The sequence below is a fragment of the Psittacula echo genome (assembly GCF_963264785.1).
Source record: "Psittacula echo genome assembly, chromosome: 2".
In the NCBI taxonomy this organism is placed as follows: Eukaryota; Metazoa; Chordata; class Aves; order Psittaciformes; family Psittacidae; genus Psittacula; species Psittacula echo.
Window position 1 is genome coordinate 41,065,227 of NC_137737.1, and position 19,960 is coordinate 41,085,186.

At 38.3% G+C, this 19,960-nt stretch overlaps 1 protein-coding gene across 1 annotated transcript in view; it reads left to right on the plus strand.

Moving 5' to 3' along the window:
- The window catches only part of SPAG6 (sperm associated antigen 6), a gene marked incomplete at its 3' end in the record, with an annotated part of 36,619 nt that overhangs the window by 12,492 nt on the left and 4,167 nt on the right, over positions 1-19,960 (plus strand). Inside the window, exons 4-9 of the mRNA XM_080611459.1 lie at positions 2,758-2,941; positions 11,148-11,353; positions 12,251-12,424; positions 14,835-14,987; positions 17,335-17,526; positions 18,743-18,859. Coding sequence (XP_080467585.1) covers positions 2,758-2,941; positions 11,148-11,353; positions 12,251-12,424; positions 14,835-14,987; positions 17,335-17,526; positions 18,743-18,859 — 1,026 coding nt within the window. The remainder of the gene's footprint in view (positions 1-2,757; positions 2,942-11,147; positions 11,354-12,250; positions 12,425-14,834; positions 14,988-17,334; positions 17,527-18,742; positions 18,860-19,960) is intronic.

A 19,960-nucleotide genomic window follows, 5' to 3' on the forward strand; every position in this document is an offset into this window, starting at 1 on the left:
TTGAAATATGATTTGGCAAACTGTATGTTTTCATTTTTAATCTTTTGATGACAACATAAACGTAAGTACTCATTGCATATTTTTCTGTGCATATAGGTCATTGTCTATACGATTCATCTTTAAAAAAAAAAAGCTAAAGAAAAACCTTCATGTCAAGATACTGGTATAGTATGGAAAGAAAGTTAAAATTTTAGTTAGACAATATTATAACCATTTTGGTTGTTTTATTTTTATATTGAAGTGAAGAAGAACAAAATTCTTTATACTCTTGTTTTGTTTTGGAAACTATCCCCCTGCTACAACTCAAAGACCTCACTAAATTAGCTTGAGTACCCTGATTTATGTCTTCCATGTTACTGCCTGTGCTGTCCTTACATCAAGATGGCTGTAATTCAGAATCACTTGGGGCAGCAGGAAGATTAGTGTGAGGTCATGGAAAGCCCACTATGCCTTGGTGACTGAGGGCAAGTGAAGGAAGCTCATTATCCAGTTCATACAGAGTTTAGCAATGCATGCAGTTTGTTACTTCCCATAGGCAAAACCCCCTGTTTTCATTACATTCACTCTTCGTCTATCAACATCTACATTTAAGGAGCAGATTCTTTGAGGACACTATAAATACTGATTCTATTGATTTATGGAGAACAGTTACAGGGTTACATCTCAAATCAATGTTTTGTCAATTAAACTGAGCAAAATACAGTTTTACAGTGTCTGTGCCTGTGAATATGGTTTGTTTGTAAATAAATGTGTTTTAAATAATAAAAACAAAGATGTGTTTTACTTTGCCAGGAGCATAATGACTTAGCAGAAATAAGATACCCATATTTGCAGACACAGACTGGTGTAAACAACTATAGGACTACTGAGTTCATCAAAACTTATGGTACCTTAAATAGTAGAATCCTTAGCTAATGTATCTTTACTATTTCCCTTAACTTTTGTTTCCCCTAAATGAAATTTAATGCTTTGCTTGTACGTGATCTTTAATGTACTTGCTTGAAGGCCTTAGCTTAAAAGACTGGATTTTTGGCATTGAGCATTTATATCAGTACTGTTAAACTAAGGAGGGTTGGGGCATGTGTCTGAGCACTGGAAGGTGACAGGCTCTTTAGATTGTTAACATGCTCTCTGATGAAGTTTTAGCCAATGCCAACCATCAAACTAATCAACAAAGCCTGGATGTGGTTTAGGGGATAGCACAAGGCAGAGGCAGTCTCCAGTAGTGTAGATGAGGCCATTGTGCTTTGAGAGAAGAAGAGTTTAGTTGGATGGATGTGGTATGTTGTGTCACCTTCCTTCAGGGCCAGGGAGTGGGCCTAGGTCAATTTTACTTCCTGTGGAGCCACTGCAGATATTCTTCTATTATACCTTAGTGCTTTAGATTTGAGACTTTTGAAGGTGTTTGGGAACCTTACAGGAAACACAAAAGCACTCACATGGTTCTTTGTTTCTCTGGACTTGTTCCAAAAGGGATGTGGGTTTTGCATTGTTCACCTTTTTGGGTACCTTGTGAGTAGGAATCTAGCACTGCCAAATGCCCAGGCTCCCTTTGTGGAGCTGGGGAGAATCGAGCACCTTGGAATGAGGTTAAAGCCAGCTGGTAAAGAGAGAGAGAGCCCTCTACAGCTTGTCCACAGGGGTCATCTGTCAACTGCCAGGCTGGAGAGTGTACTCCAAGCACATAGGCATAGCAGTAGATTACTTGTGTCACAGTCAATCTTGCACTCATTGCCGTGCAGTGGCTTCAAGAGGTAGGCGAACTGTTTCACAGCATGGTTGTTTCTGGCCAGAGTGCTTTTAACTGGGCTTTGGATTTTGAAACTAAGATGGGAATAATTTTAATCTTCAGTTTCCACATCCCAGTGATAGTTACAAAACTGCAGGAGAAGACCAAAATGTGATTTTTGGAGAAAAGACTTTTAACTGTGCTTTTAGTAGAAACTACATGGAACCCCATGATGTGTGCAGCATAGTACACATAGATAGTTATCTATATGCTCAAAACATATTTGCTCCAGCACTGAGGGAGATAGAGAGAAGTGAGATAAGTGCTTGGATTTTGCTTGAACTTATGACAGAGGTGCCAAGGTGCTTAGTCCTGTTGAAAGAGAGCTGTTTCTGGGCACATGCAGGAGTCTGGTCAAAACTGAGGGCTGTCTGATATTAAGTGTTTGGTAGGATGGATTTTCAGGGTCTTAGCTGTGGACTTAGGCAGTATTTAGGCATTTGAGAATTCAGATCCTAAACCCTTTTGTTGGATCTAATCCTTTGTGCCTCAGTTTTCTGGTTGTAAAGGTAAACAAAGTTTTCTCATAGAGATGTTGTGAGGGTATATACATTAGAAATTATGAAACCTTGCAAGTGTCACAGATGGGTAGAATTATTTTAGAAGCTTGCCCCGCATAACCTGTGTAATTTGGTTAAATATGTTAAGAGCTATTGTTTTTGCAGCTCTTATCATTCACTACTGACTTAAACAAACAGACTTATCTAGATTATTATCTTTTCCCCATATCCTCTTAGGCCTCTCATTTTTTCTGTTTGTTTATGCACTTACTGCAGATTTTAGATCATAAGTTGTCTCAAAGAAGGACTGTAAGTTCATTGTTTGTGTGATGTCTGGTGGTCCTGATTTGGATCTGTATGAGATATTGCCACTACTAAAAAAGTCTAATTTATGCATGTCTGTACTGTATTTTGCTTTGAACTACTTAGTGAGAGCTTTTATTTTTTCTTTTTTTCTGATTTGTATAGCGTTTCTACAAGAAAGCAGCTGCCTTTGTGCTAAGAGCAGTTGGTAAACATTCTCCACAGCTAGCTCAGTCAGTAATTCAGTGTGGAGCATTGGAAATGCTTGTGATTTGCTTGGAAGATTTTGACCCTGGAGTCAAAGAAGCTGCATCTTGGGCACTTGGGTATATTGCCCGACACAATTCAGGTAACAGGTTTCACATGTATTATCTTTCAGCTTAATGCTATGTGAGAGTTATAATAAATTGCATTATTGTAATGTTCATAAATAGAACAAGATGCTTTACTGCTACAAAATTCTAAATTTGGAACAGAAATGTACTTTAATATACTAATCCACCAGTGCTGTATCTTTTGTGGGGAACTGTCTTATCTGACACCAGCAGTGCCTGGTTATGAGAGGTGCTCTGAGAAGAGATGCACTGGGCCTCTGGTCAGGAAATGATGCTTGGCTTTATTCTCTTTCATGAAGAAATTTCAGAACATTTATGTATTGTGTAACTGTTACTGTAGAACAAAGTTTCTTACTCTTAATATCAGTTCTTAGTTTATAAACATAGTAAAATGGAGAAGCCTAAGAAGAACCAAGTTTCATTCAGCTTACAGCAGTGCCTGCAGGATAAATGTGCCAAATTCTTTGTATTTTCTATGTTATCACTAGCCAGTAGACCACGCTCTTTATCTCTGAGGGTCAAGAATAGATCCTAGGAATCCGATATTGAGAAGTTCACTGCTGTCTCACAAGCAGTTGTATAACTCACTGGCAGTGTCATGTTCCTATTTAAAAGCTGATCCACGAGGTTGATAATTCTTTTACCAGCTATTTATATAGTTCAAGTAAAAGTTTAGAGCTATGAGTCAAATAACTAAAGGAAGAAACTGCTGGCTGGAAAGGGTGGGAGAAATGGCTTGTATTAATATTGTTTAATATTAATCTAGGATCATAACTAACTCATGAATTTGTTTGGTTTTGGCTCTAAAATGTACGTAGACTGATTTTGGAAGTTATTTTTTTCTCTTTTATTCAATTGATATGGAGTGTTGGACTGTGGAAGGCATTGAGGATTTCCCTTTCCCACTTAGAGAGTTTACTTACTGGGACTGACTCCAAAGTTGTCAGCACCTTCCTGCTGACGGACTGCTTTTTCTGGGGAACAAATCCATGCTTGGGGCACTTCTGTGGTAAAGGTCTTTTATCTTTTGTTCACTGGGTTTGAATCTCACTCCTGGTGGAAAATAATTGTTGTTTCCATCTGAAAGACATTTGTTTAAGTGTCATTTAAAAGTGTTCGTTTGCATAAATGTGTGTAGTGTGTGTCTCTATGTTACTCTTAACATAAATGTTTCTGTAGTTTTGTTATGTCAATAAATCAATATTGACTCACTTCAATTGCCCTTCATGCTATTCACTGCATGAATGCTGGCTGATCCTTAGGGTGATCCAGTTCACTTGTGATGGCCTTGTCTGCAAAGGAGGTGATGTGGGGGTGTTGAAGACAACAAACTCCTTATACAAATTTTAATTCCATGGTTATGAATTATTTGTTCACTGATGGTGAAGAGGTGCATGTCTCATTTCAATTTATGCCAGCAATAAGATCAGCATTTTCAGAAACCAGGTTGAAATTGTGAGTGCTACCAAGCCTGACAAGCGTCAGGACATAGACATGTCACTAGGTGTAATCAGTTAAAAACAACCAACCAACTACCTGCACAGGAAAAGAAAACAACAACTGAACAACCCACCCCCCAAAAAAACCCTAAACCAAAAGCCCAACAAAAAGCCACACCCCTGCTTCTCCCAAAAACCCCACCCAAAAACCCCCACAAACAACAAAAAGCCCCAAACCCAACAAAAAACAACCCGAAAAAAATGTTCTTTCTCTGCCCAGCTACAGCCAGTTTGGGGGATTTACCTTCCTCTATAACACAGGAAGTCTCTAAAATGATTACTGAATGTAGAGGAGTTATACTGAGGAAAGATCAGTCTGTGCATAGTATGTTTCTTCCACAAGCATGCCTTTGCAACAAGATATTGTTGGAGATGGGATGCAAAGATAGATGGACCTGTTCTTATCAACATCTGGTGTTAACTGTTCAAGAAGCTCTGAATTAGACTCACATGCTTGCGTTGGCAAAATTTAGCAGTTATGATTTTCTGTCATTGACTGTCTGTGGACACATATTGCAGCTTAAACTCTATTTTTAGAGTTGAGTGTGAAATGGTTTTCCCCACCTACAAATGGTTTTTCAGTTTCAAAAATTGTTTCAGTTCCAAGCTAGGACAACATTATGACAAGATTTTATTCTCTCCTGAGAAGACTGGGGGTTAGCGAGGCTTTATTTGCCCCAGCAAGAAAAGTTCAATGCTTAGGGCCTATGTCTGGGATGTATGTGGGAAGCAGATTAAAGTCCTCATCTGTCTTAGGCAGGTTGTGAACCTCTGTCTCCCTGAATGGAAGCAAAGGCTCCCAGCATTTGCTGGGAGACTGTTGGCAATGGCAGGGTCTCTCTGCTTTTAATCAGGAATGACCTGGTAAAGCTGCTTTTGGAACTGTGGTGTGTGTTCCTATGAAAATACTTACATTTTTGAGAAATACTTTTTTTTCCTTCCTGATGAAAACATTCCCTGGTTAGCAAGTTCCCTACTGTCTTCTTACAACAGGCTCTTAAAAATGCAGTTCTTCTGTGAACAGGTGTCTCCAGAAGGCCTGTAAGATTTTAGGTCAAGACAGATGCCTCATGAGATTTCAAGACACTAGAAGTTTTGCCAGGTCAGATTCAAAAATTTAGGAACGGCTCTTGGAGTTCTGTTCTTTTTTTGAAGCTCCCTTTAAGCTGAATTTAAGATGCTGATCTTGCTCCAAAGCATACAGATCAGTGTGGTCTAATTTTGGCATTCATTATTTCTAGTATTTGTGTTTGAGTGTGAAGTGTTTCAGATACCATCAAAATACCATCAGGTCCCTGAAAAGTATTTTGTTAATTTTTACTTACACCATATTCAGTTACTATTAAAATGCAAAATGCATGTTTGAAGTATGCAAACAACTTAGCTTTCCATTTGCTTTGCCTACATAAAAGGTATAATTTATTGTCTCTTACCTTCTTCAGCATACTGTAAATTGGTAGGAAAACAAAAATAAACAAAACTATTTATACTGAAGCATATTTGCTGAGAGCAGAGTTTTGCTCATTTTCTGCCATGCAGTGGTACTGTTAGGATCATAGGGTAGTTCAGCTTGGAAGAGACCTCAGGAGGTCTCTAGTACAGCTTCCTGCTCAAAGCAGGGTCAGCTACAAGGTTAGACCAGGTGCTCAGCTCTTCAGTGATTTGAGGCTAGCAGTAACTTTGTCTAGTCCAAATTCTAAGCTTGCCTTGTAATTAATGACCTTCATTCTTCTCCTGATGAAAGGTTTTCCCACTGGTTCCAGTGGAATCTCTAGCACTGTGGTTGTTGTGGTCTGCATAAACTTGTGATTTTGAAGTGCAGCCTTTGGAATACCTGTGGGGATCACATTCTTCCTATGTGGCCACTACATGATCACACAGTCCTTGGGAAAATACAGTGTTGGAGGGCTTTATTGGTCAACCCTGTTATTTCCTGTGGATACACCTGCCACCACAGTAGTGTCTGTCTGAGAACCTTGGTCTGGACTGAAACTTGCATTTGCTTCCAGGAAAAGGTTCGCTGCTGCTGCACTATGTGAATATGGCATTTGTTCAGAGCTGATTTTCCTTCTCTGAGGACTACCTGCCTGCACATTCACTTTCTCACGTCTTAAACTCTGAATTCTTTCTTTATCAATCTTTCTTCTACCTCCATGTCTGTGTGCCTTCATGTCTTCAGTATCTCCTATTATTATAAACTATTATTATAAACTACTACTATGTATTATTATGAACTATTTAGTCAAATAGTTATTTGAAAATCTTCCTCGTATTGTTCTGGACAAAAGCAACTAATTTGTGGTGGATTTTGAGTGTTATTTCTCTTGTCTCTAACCATATGTAGAATAACACTTCCTACTTTCACACATGTAGGGAGAAGCCCTAGTTTACCATCATGTAGTTAGACAGATTCCTTGAGCTGTACCCCAGACTGAAGTTTTGAGCCCAAGGTTTTCATACCTTTCTTCGGAATTATGTCCATAAGTAAGTTTTTCTCTGCTGTCTTTCTCCTCTGCAGCTATTGGTCTTGTCTTTACCCTTACAATGCAGTGTTGTCATAGAATCATAGAATAGTTAGGGTTGGAGAGGACCTTAAGATCATCTAGTTCCAGTCCCCCTGCCATGAGCAGGGACACCCCCCACAAAACCATGACACCCAAGGCCTCATCCAACCTGGCCTTGAACACCACCAAGGATGGAGCATTCATAATCTCCCTGGGCAACCCATTCCAGTACCTCACCACCCTTGCAGTAAAGAATTTCTTCCTTATATCCAATCTAAACTTCCCCTGTTTAAGTTTGAACCCGTTACCCCTTGTCCTGTCACTACAGTCCCTGATGAATAGTCCCTCCCCAGCATCCTTGTAGGCCCCCTTCAGATACTGGAAGGCTGCTATGAGGTCTCCACGCAGCCTTCTCTTCTCCAGGCTGAACAGCCCCAACTTTCTCAGCGTTTCTTCATACGGGAGGTGCTCCAGTCCCCTGATCATCCTCGTGGCCCTCCTCTGGACTTGTTCCAACAGTTCCATGTCCTTTTTATGTTGAGGACACCAGAACTGCACACAATACTCCAACTGAGGTCTCACGAGAGCAGAGTAGAGGGGCAGGATCACCTCCTTTGACCTGCTGGTCACGCTTCTCTTGATGCAGCCCAGGATACGGTTGGCTTTTTGGGCTGTGAGTGCACACTGAAGCCGGCTCATGTTCATTTTCTCATCGACCAACACCCCCAAGTCCTTCTCTGCAAGGCTGCTCTGAATCTCTTCTCTGCCCAACCTGGAGCTGTGCCTGGGATTGCTCTGACCCAGGTGTAGGACCTTGCACTTGGCATGGTTAAACTTCATAAGATTGGTATCAGCCCACCTCACAAGCATGTCGAGGTCCCTCTGGATGGCATCTCTTCCCTCCAGCATATCAACCGAACCACACAGCTTGGTGTCATCGGCAAACTTGCTGAGGGCACACTTAATCCCACTGTCCATGTCACCGACAAAGATGTTGAACAAGACCGGTCCCAACACCGATCCCTGAGGGACACCACTCATTACTGGTCTCCAGGTGGACATCAAACCATTGACCACAACTCTTTGCGTGCAGCCATCCAGCCAGCTCTTTATCCACTGAGTGGTCTACCCATCAAATTGATGTCTCTTCAATTTAGAGACCAGGATGCCGTGTGGGACAGTGTCAAACACTTCGCACAAGTCCAGGTAGATGATGTCAACTGCTCTACCCCCATCCATCATCTACCCCCCATCATAGAAGGCCACGAAATTGGTCAGGCAGGATTTCCCCTTGGTGAAGCCATGCTGGCTGTCACCAACCACCTCCTTGTTTTTCATGTGCCTTAGCATGCCTTCCAGGAGAATCTGCTCCAAGATTTTGCCAGGCACAGAGATGAGACTGACTGGTCTGTAATTCCCCGGGTCACCCATTTTCCCCTTCTTGAAAATGGGGGTTATATTTCCCTTTTTCCAGTCGTCGGGAACTTCACCTGACTGCCATGATTTTTCAAATATGATGGCCAGTGGCTTAGCAACTTCATTCACCAGCTCCTTCAGGACCTGTGGATGGATGTCGTCAGGTCCCATGGACTTGTGTACGTTTAGATTTTTAAGACGGTCTCGAACCAGATCCTCTCCTACAGTGGGCCCAGGGTCTTCATTCTCACAGTCCCTGCGTTCGCCTTCCAAGACTTGGGTGGTGCGGTCAGAGCCTTTGCCAGTGAAGACCGAGGCAAAGAAGTCATTCAGAACCTCAGCCTTCTAAAAGTTTTTTTGTAACTTGTTCCAGCTTTTTTAATTTCTTTGACTGAATATTTGTTTTTAAAAATTTGTTCTTGACAACTGTATTTTCTCCTTTAACTCCTTTTCATCCTTCCCCTCACCCCTCTCCCTCCCCACCTGTGTTTTATAACTGGATACCAAAGTTTCATGAATCTTTTGGTCAACAGTCTGAAAGAAAGTTGTTCTACCAAGTGGGAACGTTAATTGAGTCTCATTTTGAGGGGAAAAAAAAAATCATTACAGTTGTCCTGGAATCATTAATATTTAGAATTGTACTTCTGGGCTGAGCGTGCAGGGGAATGTGATGGGAAGATATATATTTTCTTTGTCCCTAGCTTACCTTTCCTGTTTTTCTGATAGTCCGTTTACTGCTTATCTTTCTTTTGACACATGATCCAGCCCTCCGTGTGGTAAATTATTAGCCATGAACCTTATAAACACCACTGGAAGAAGAACCATTTAATAAATCATGACCAACAGTAACCATCAGTATTTAAACGATACCAGACTTACATCAGCAAGAGCTCATCTGAACTGAATCAGATTTAGTTTGCTCTTTTAAAATAACGTTTATGGTTACTTTTGCATGCCTAGGTGAAGCTGTGACCTTAAAGTACTGCTCTTTATCTTGAACTTCGTGATTTAATCTCAGAAGGCATCAAAGAAATCCATTCTTGTAGTAGTATCCTGTCCCTCTTGACATGATTTTCCTGATATTAGCATTTCCTGGCAGACTGTAGGCAACTGAGTTGGTTGCTTGGAAGTTGCTTCTGAGGCATAGTCCTATGGATTAATCTGGACTGTTGGTCAGTAGTATGTGACGTATTCCGCTTGGTCAGTGTACAGCATCAAACTACAATTTGAAGACATCAAGTGTGTCTTCTTCCACGAAAAGCTAAATGGAGCCTGTACCTCTTATTGACGAGCTAGTTTTCAGGTTTGTTTTCAGATATGTTTCAGGTACATTTAATTTCAGATTTGTAATGAAGATACAGTGCTTGGGTTTTGTTGGAATTTTAGGATTTGTGCATATTTGGAGGATGCGCACTCAAATTTTTAGTCAAATAGTTATTTGAAAAGTGAGCCCGAAGGGTTAATTTTGTATTAGTTTAAAAATGATTGCATTATTTATTATTAGTTTATGAGGTAATAATTATATTACCTTTAAAAGATTACAAAATAACATACAGTGTAAATATTTGGCTTATCGCATGTGTTGGAGTGTGTGGCTATAACTCACTAATTGAAAACAAATCTGTTCAGGAACATTATTTAGATATTAACAATGTAATGATGATATGACTTACAGATTTCATGAAAAACTATATTAGTCTATGTATATTTAATGAAGTATGCTATATTTTTCTTAGTATGAAAATCTCTTTATGGATGGACTATAAATCAAAAGCTAAGTTAGAGTCTTGAAATACAACAGCCATATGTTGCCATGGTACTGTAAGTCAAGATAAATGTTAAAGATAATAATGGATATGCATAATCAGGTGTAGCACAACTGAACTAAAAACCTAATAGATTATTGAATCCCCCATGATTTTTATCACTTTTTCAACACTATTTTAAAATAGCACAACTTGGTTATAGTATAAATTTTGCTTCTAATATACAGTAATTCTTATTTTAGGACTGTGATTAATGTTGCATGCACAGGGAGAGCTAATGAATTTCTAATAGTGTAATTTTTGTCCATGTCAGCTAATAATGTGCTGAGATTTTTTTCTTTTTTATTTAAGGTGCAGTTAGTTAAAGATATTGTACTAATCTCAGACACACAGTATCTCACTGGTGATATTTCTTATTTGTGTAATTGTGTGTGATAACATTTTCATGTCATTAAAGTATAAATTCTGTTTTGTCCCATGGATGGTAGCAAATCCTAGTTTTGATCTGCAAGTTCCATTTTCTCAATCTTTTATGTAAGATAAATCTTTTATGTATGTTTTTTGTATTTCTGTTTTTGGCATTTGATCTATGCTAATATCTGCTTATCATTTAAAGAGGGTAAAATGCTCTCTAATTAGGTGGTTGGTAAAATTTTGGTACTCTGGCTTTCTGTGTTGTTGTTAGCCATGCATAAAATGCTTTCCTATTGATCAGTGTAGAATAGCCAGGGTTTAAACAGCTGACATCTGCTTACTTTAAAAAAAGAAAAAGAAAACAGAATAACAAACCATTTCAGCCTAATCTACCTCAAATGTGTGCATGTAAATGGGGGTCCATCTATTGACCTGCATTCTTTTCAGTTGTGGATTGGTCCACACGGTTTATGAAACCAGGAGGGCTGATTTGAAATGCAGATGTCGAGACAGTGAACTACACCCTCCCCTTTTTCCTTTGCTGTATCTGTCAGGGTGAAAAATGGCTTGCACAAGGGTCAGTCACCCATACTCACTTAATTACTTTCCTTGGACCTACAGAACTGTCACAAGCTGTGGTGGATGCAGGCGCTATTCCTCTTTTAGTGCTCTGTATCCAGGAGCCAGAAATTGCTTTGAAAAGGATTGCTGCTTCAACTCTCAGTGATATTTCAAAGCATTCTCCAGAGTTAGCACAGACAGTAGTGGATGCAGGAGCTATCGCTCACTTAGCTCAGCTGATCCTGAACCCTGATGCTAAACTGAAGGTATATTTTTAAAAATTATATTTTAAAATCTCCATTATACCAGTTGTTACTTGATATTGAATCAAAACCACTGATGTGCATTTTTATTTAGGAAGCTCTTGTTCCAGGCATTAACAAAATGTAACTATGTAATTAGTGACAAAGAGTTCTGAACATAATCACAGATTTAGCTACTGGATTAAAAAACTGCAGCTCTGTGAGGAACAGCTAAACTAATCTTTAAAGTAAACAGTATGATATTTTGTTCTAGAATTATGTAGTATATGAAGAATGCAACAGATATTTTTAATAGATAAAATGCGTGCAATTCAGTTACAAAAAGGTTTTGCATATTTAGAGTTATATTATAAACCAGTTAATATTAAATGTATTATTGTATTTTAGGTGGACTATCTGATGTGAATAGCTGCTGTTGAAGGTTTAATCACTAGAGTTTGACAAAAAATTGTTTCTTAATAAAATCTTTTTGTCCTACTCTAACAGAAAGAAGACAACATAAAAATGCCACTTCAAACAAATAGACAAAAATTCTTTAAGATTTGACAGATCAAACTTATGCAAATAAAGATACCGTCTTAGATTACAATAAATTTTAAATTACAGTTTTAAATGGTATATATATATATATGCATTTCTTCTTTTTATTTTTCTTTTTTTTTTAATACATAGCAAGCTTGAATGGGGTAAAACAAAGGAGAAACTTTTATTCAGGAACCAGTGAATGTTCTGTGCCATTATATTTGTGTGTGAATTGACTCAGTGAATTGTAAAATAGCTGCAATTGTTTTCCCTATTCTGCTTTGTTTTCCTTGATGCAATAGATTTTTGTGTGCGGGAGGAGTGTGTGTTGTGGGATGTTTGTATACTATTGATTTTATAACAATTTTTATTTACTAGCGTCAGGTGCTGTCAGCTCTAAGCCAAATAGCAAAGCATTCAGTGGAACTTGCAGAGTTGGTGGTTGAAGCAGAAATTTTCCCAGTTGTGCTCACATGCCTGAAGGACTCAGATGAGTATGTCAAGAAAAATGGCGCAACTTTAATTAGAGAGATAGTAAAGCACACGCCTGAGGTAAAACCTTGAAAATGCAAATACAAGGTCATATCATTAGATTTTACACTTTAAATAAAATACAGGATTATTCTGTCATTTGCTTTTCGAAAGGGAGGGCAAATAGCTGTTTGGCGTGTTCACTGGAACAATATGGAAATGCTTGCTGATATTATGAGATGTGTATTGAATATGAATTGGGTTAGGAAACCAGGAATCATATAATGTATATCTAGCTACTTCATTCCATAAGATATCGTCACAGAGAGGGAGTTCTAGCCTGACAGTATTGTCAGTCCTCGATATTAAAAATACCATGAGAAAAGCCTTTCAAAAGTCATGATATCAGCTAATAAATGACAAGATCATCCTAGAACAGTAATAGATGGTGTATGTCTTTTTAAAAAATCTTCTGGGATGCTGGGATCCCATTTTAATTATTTTTCCAATGACAATGAAGGTCGTATTATTATCTGTTATTTATTATTAAGCTGATTGTAGTTTCTTTTATTAGCTTGAGTTTGTGATTTGAATCTCAGCATTTGCAGTGTTTTTGCCAGTAATTGATAAAGGAAGGTGGGGATTTTTGGCAAAGTCAATACAAAATAAAGAGGAAAACCAAATAGTTATAACTATGTTAATCTGTCAGACCATAGAGATAATTAAAAGGCTCTAAATATGACTCTGGGATAAAATACTTGCAATGTATTTGTGGAACACACTAATGCTGAGCGCTGTCATTTCAAAATCATGAGACTAGCTTAACAATTGGAAAGTGCTTAAGCATGAATTTTGTGGTGTTTCTTCAGCCTGCTAGTTTTTGAGCTGCTGGTGATTAAAGGTTGCAGTCTTGTCACATTGCCTGCTCTCTCTCTGTACTTACGAGCAATGCAACTTCACTTTCTCAAAAAAGTGAAGACACTGTCATTATTAAAGGGGGGCACTAGAGTCAGAAGCTGGAGGCCAAATTTACAAGACTGCAGGCAAAGTCAGAAGAGCTGCTGGCACAGGATCTTCTATGCAAGGGAGTTGGCCATTCTAGCCGCAATTCAAAAGAGCTGTAGGAAGTATCTTGGTTACTCCTGATGGGAAGTCACAGTCCACGTTTGACTTCAGAGTGACAGTGATGTCTGTCCGTCTCTGAGCAATGATATTCAAGCAACATGTGTTGCAGCAGGGACAAATTGGCAAATGATATTTCTAGAGGAGCTGGCTGTGTCAGTTGTGAATGTTGTGGCTTTTGGATCTCAGCTATCTTTATATGCACTAAAATTCATGTGAAGTAACAGGATCGGGGAAGCCTGCAGCGGGGCCTGAGGGTCACAGCACCAGGGGGTATGTCTGTGCAGGAGCTCTATGCATCCCAGCACACACGGCTGTGCCCAGATGTAGGACTTGGTCATCCCTGGTTGCAGTTCACAATCATGTGAATGGTTTTTCTTAAGTTGTAACTTTAAATTTTGTCTAGCTGTCTCATGAATAAAACAGCCCCCTTTTAAAGGTTCTAAGGCAAAGGTGGATTTCATGTCTATAGAAATAAACTGGATTGGGAATCCACATGCCTCAGTTTTGTTAATTTAATTTTGACTTTAAAGAATGTATTTGTTTTGCGTTGGAATCTTTGGGGGAAATGGGGTATATGTAACAAGACAGAAGAAAATAATCATAATATGAATTTTTAAATTCCTGTGCATTGTTGATATCATACATACTCTACTGGTGTCCCTCTAGGGATATGAGAAGTGATAACTTTCGGAAAGAAACATGTTGCATAACTTGATTATCATTTATCAGCTAGGCTATTTAATTGATATTCTGGGACAAACTCCATTGCCCATCAGGTATGTTCCCTGGACACTTCCCTCAGAGTACCATAATGTGGCAGAATGGTGTAGTCCAAGTTGGTTTTGTGTGTGCATGACAGTTGTGTTTGGCTTCATGCCTCAGTGGGGGAATCCAGAAAGGCTTTTATGACACAGAGGTTATCTACAATGCAGGTGAAAGAAGTGAGCCTTTTCCCCTGTCCTGCACAGTATGATGTTGGCTTGGGAATAAGTAGATACTGGTATGAAGAAGTATTTGGCTCAGTAGGTGCATTTTCAAGGGATTCATATCTTAGGCTGTCATTTGCATGTTTCTTTGGTGTGTACTAATGGAGTTGAGAATATGTCATTCCATGCTATACAGCATCAAGAATTCAGAGTCTTGATTTCCTTGCAGTAAAGTCAATCAAAAAATAGAGTTGCAGAACAACCTCATTCCTGAGAATTTCACGCTGCACTTAGTGCCCAACAGAGTCTGTATGATACATCACTCTTACTCCAGCTTTGTTTTGTAAATCAGGAGCAATACATTTAAAGACTTTTCTAATGTAGTTTGTTATGCCTGTTGATACTTCACAGTATCTAATCTCTTCCATTTATCTTTTCAGCTTTCACAGCTTATAGTAAATGCAGGTGGAGTTGCCGCTGTGATTGATTGTATTGGCAGCTGCAGAGGGACTGTCAGGCTGCCTGGCATCATGATGCTTGGTTATGTAGCAGCTCATTCGGAGAACCTGTCAATGGCAGTGATTGCCTCCAAGGTTAGCTATCACTTTGTCGTCTTCCTATAATTCTTCAGTGGTATTCTGAGAAAGAGATACAAATTAACATAGGCAGAGAATATATTTTGTGACAGAATTATATACTCACTGTTGATGAATGCACTTTCTCCTAATATTGCTGCTTGCAATGTCTGAAATTGTATAGTAACCTGATCAAAGTGTGCCTTTATGAAGTTGAACCTTTTATAAAATGTCTTGGATTAGTTTATGAGTGCCTGCTTGTATTACAGTACATGATTTTCTGTGTTGCAAATGCATGGGTACAGAAAATAAGCCAATGAATTTCTATGGTCTGTTTCCTCTTAAAATGAATGTTTGTGGCTACATCAAAACCCTTTTTGAAACAAGAATGTTTAATGACACGTTCCTCATTGCGCTAGCATGACTCTGCTAGTACCACTAGAATAGTCTTGCAATAGAAATCTTAAGACTTGAAAAGACCTCAGTTTCTAATGTAGTCTGGTTTGATTTGGTTGTGCAAGTGACATTTCAAATGAGATAAGCTATACATTTTCAGGTTTTAATAAATTAGCAATGATATAGAAGGGAGGGAATTTCCAATATTCTCAGTTCGTGAAATTAGTGCCTGACATAATACTTGGATGTGAATAATGCTAACTAATGACAGGAGGAGGTAATTTCACTGAGCATTGTTGGCCAATTTTTACACCATGTCAGTAATTTTAAAATATACTGTGTGAGTGGAAACAATGAAACAATAAAAATGGAGAAACAGAAATGTCTTCTGGTAGGAATGCAAGTTAAAAATGGAAATTGCCACAATATAGCGTCAGTAAGGACGCAGGAAAGGTAGGAATGATCAAACAATGCGCTTCTGCATTTGAAAACTAAAGAAATAGACTTTTTTCCTTGTCCTCTCTGGAGGCTTTTCTCTGGATGTTTCTGTCTCTCCACTTTCAGGGGTGCCTAGAGCATATATACTCCTACTGTTGAGTGCTTAATGTTAAGTGGGATGAATCCAGGATTAAGTTAATGAGGAAGCACCTAAGTGATAAATTTTTGAAGAGTAATAATGTTTGCTGCCATAACTGAATAGGAGTGCAGTAAGAGGTTTTGCAGAGATTTGTGCACACTGTCATGAAATGAAACATTTTAATGAATGAGCCACAAAAGAAACTGAAATAAACCCAAAGCCCAGTAAAAAACCATAAAAATTGCTTCAGGGGAAACTAAGCTTGTAGAGTGGTACATGGTGCTGAGGGCAGGACATCGTAAACTGGAACCATTCGAAAGAAATGCACTGTGGCAAACACACATGCAGTTGCACATCTACAATGTTGTGATGTAAAGTGATAGTTCCATTCTGTGGGACTGTATTCTGCAAAGGATGAATTTTGAAAAATTAATTTTGGGGTCATACTGGACAAACACTTCATTGTGGTCTTCTGGCACAAACCTGAAAGGTTGGCAGTTAGCCCTGTGTGGTATTAAAGAACAGAAGATGGAGCATTAATGGAAAGAGAAGTTAATCTGTCTGTAATACCAATACATATAGCTCTGATGACTGTATTTTAAAAGGTTCTTGAAAAAAAACCCTGAAGAGTGTGCAGAAAAAACTAAAAAATGAACCATGGAGTGGAGAAAAAGATTTTCTAGTTAGAGGTTTAGTAACCTCGCCTTACCTGAAGTAGCATTAAATGATTCCTACTGAAGTATTCTGTCATAGAATACCAGTAGCTCCATAATCCTTTGGAGAAAGGATAAAGGCTGTGACCTTAAACCAGAAGAATTTCAGTAACAGCTGGATGTGAGTGAGAGATTCTCCATCTCTTATTGTCTTCAAAGCAATAATTGAAACCTTTCTGAAAGTGATTGGATGAGTCAAACATGAACTATTGGACTCAAGAAGAGATTGATAAACTGAAATTTAGTGCTGTGGATTAAAAATTAAAAAGACTCAATGATTGAGCCCTTCTGATCTTAAATTGCTTTCACAGATTCATAAACACTCAAATTCTTTTAGTTTCAGTCTGACAACACTGAAGCCTTTACTTTTAGTACGGACTGAATTGTGTCATGTGTTCCTTTTATCCCTTAAATTTGTGTGTTAGCTGAAACCGCCTTCTGACTTAGAACATTGAATCTGTTTCTCTCTTTCCTTTAACTAGATTTATTAAGATTTATTAAAAATTCTTGCGAGACATGATGTTGTAAAATATATGACACCACTAGCATGCATTCTCTTATAGCTTATTTTAGAAGAAGAATGTAAGTAGAAAAACATTTTCTAACAGTCTGTATCAGTTTCAAGTTGTCCCTCCCTGGTGTAGATTTGTAAAGGTTGTGCTTTTGATTGATGCTGCAGGGAATACCACCACTGTGTGCCTGCTTGATAGAAGAACAAGAAGATCATATTAAGGCAGCAGCTGCCTGGGCATTGGGACAGATTGGAAGACATACTCCTGAGCATGCATGTGCTGTTGCAGTAGCAAATGTGCTACCCATACTGCTTTCTATATATATGGACGCACGCAGTTCAGAAGATCTTCAAATAAAAGCAAGTATATTTGTAGAATCTGCAGTGAGATATTTACTGTAACCAACAGGCAGATGTGCTTAAAAACTACTAAATTGTATGTGCTTTTATTGATGTTCATCGAGTCATGGATTTCCTGGATGTAGGTGTCCGAAGGCTGTATGTTATTTACTAGGACTGGTTGGTCCTAATGGCTTCATGCATATAGTGCATACCGAATCATTGGTACAGCCACAGCAGTCTAGTCCCTCATTTTCTTCCCAGTTTAGATCAGAGCTGCATCTGCCCATAAATGATATAATTTCTTGTGGCTGGTTTCTAATTATCTACTTTTTTTATAAGTATAAGCTCTTGTACAAAATATTATAGTCCTGTAGTAGACTTCCTTATGTTTTGATTATTATAATAAAACTGTAGCAAATAGTCAAAGTTCTGCTCTTGAAAGCATGCAGGTGTTGATGCTTGGGGCCTTCCTTCTGGGGAGCTAGTAGAGTTGCAGTTCGGTAAAGTGTGTTTTTGAGCAACAGAAAGTGAACTAACTGAAGAGTATGTGACAGGATTCAAGAATATAATACGATAGGATATGGTCTCCCATGTTGTACTATTCTGTACATTCCATTGAAGTATAACTTTCCAGATCTGTTACATAACTTTTGTATAGTCATTTTCAGTGGTCACCAAAATATTAAGGCCAAATGAGCTGTATGATCTAAGCCTACTCAAAAAGGTCATTATGCTTGTAGCAGTCAACATTGAGTCTGTTTTCAGAAACTAGGCGCTAATGTACAACTGTTTCACTCTCTTTTTCTCTCCCGCCTGGACAGCAGTCCACATTGCTATCCCAGACCAGCAGACTCTCCTAGTAAGCCACTTCTAAAATACAGTCTTTTAAAATGTGTTTTGATTTAGCTTCCTTATTATATTACCACACTTCAATTTACTTAAGGGGTCTTCTCCTGCTTCCATTGTAGTCAAAGAAAAATTGCCATTACTTTGACTGTAGATAACATAATAAGAATATGATATACTGTAGGTTTTGAGGCTTAATAAATCTAAGTAGAAAATTGATTCTTCAGTAAGTGACCTGATAGGTATCATAGTTTCTATTCAGAAAATGCTCTTTGAGAATTCTGATCAATTCGCTTTTTTTTTGATCAGACTTCAGTAATATATAACAGGAATTATTGTTGTTTTCATTCATGTCTTACTAGAGGAAATTTATTTTGCATTTCAATAGACTAAAAGAGCTTTAAAGAACATCCTTCAGAAATGCACGTATCTTCCAGCACTTGAACAATTGCTGCATGATGCTCCTCCCAATATTATAAAACATATTGTTGGACAATTTAGTAAGGTAAGAAAAGGCTCTGCTTGTGTATATGTAAATTGTGTAATATGTAAATTGTTTTCTATTTAGCAAGGAAGCTATTTTGCCAAAGATGAAGTCTCTCTAAAGGTCTCAGTTGTTTTCTCAGGATCCTCAAGCATACCCTGCAGCAGCGGTTTGGAGCATCCCATTCTTTTGTCTGACAAAGCTGGATACTGTTTCATCTGGAACCTGCCATAATGCATCCTAAGACTGGGAAAACAGTTGCTTACAAGCAAAGTGGTTTTTTTTTCTTCCTTGCCTCTTGAGATTAAGTGGAATATTAACTCGTGCAAATATTTTCACTGAGCCAATTTATCACATAAATCCCAGTCGCATCTGTTTTCGATAAAGTACAAGCTGTCTGTACAGGAATGACTTAAGTTAGGTATTTTACACTAATCTAGAGTATAAAGGCTTCACCACTTTTATCCTTGTTAATTTTCAGTTTCAGTTAAGGAAGTGTAAAAATTCCAAATCTTTCTTATTCCTCTCAAAATCTGAAACTGTTTGGTGTTAATAACATACTGCTCAAATAATATTTGAGCGCAGCATGTAAAAAGTAATACAATTTGATAAATATATTTCAAATTATTTAAATAATTGCTAACTAATTAGGAGATTCCCTGTGTCTGCAGTGTTCACCAGCTGTTGAGAATCCTGCTCAACTACAGTCTATCTTTTGTACAACACTCTGCAGTGTAATCTGTTAGCAGGAGATACCAGGCTCTCTTGGTGAAATGTTCTTTCTGGAAATGGCAAAGTAAAACACTCTTGGTACTTAGTTCTGATTGTCACAGATATGGAAGCATTACTGTTTGGAGTGCAGATCCCTGATTACATCGCCACACTTAAGTTTTTCCTGTCATCTTGCTAAGTCTGTACAAAGATTGGAGATTTGCATAGAATTCAGTGCCTTTTGCTTCTGCGTGCTGACTGGAGCTATTAATGAGCTGAGTGCATAGTAATTGGTTACCCAGTGTATAGATGTGAATGTTGTTTGCTGCTGAAGTGGTTTTATACCCTTCATATTAGCTGATGCTTTGTTTTGTTTTGTTTTTCTTCTTCTGCATTGTATTAAACAAACTA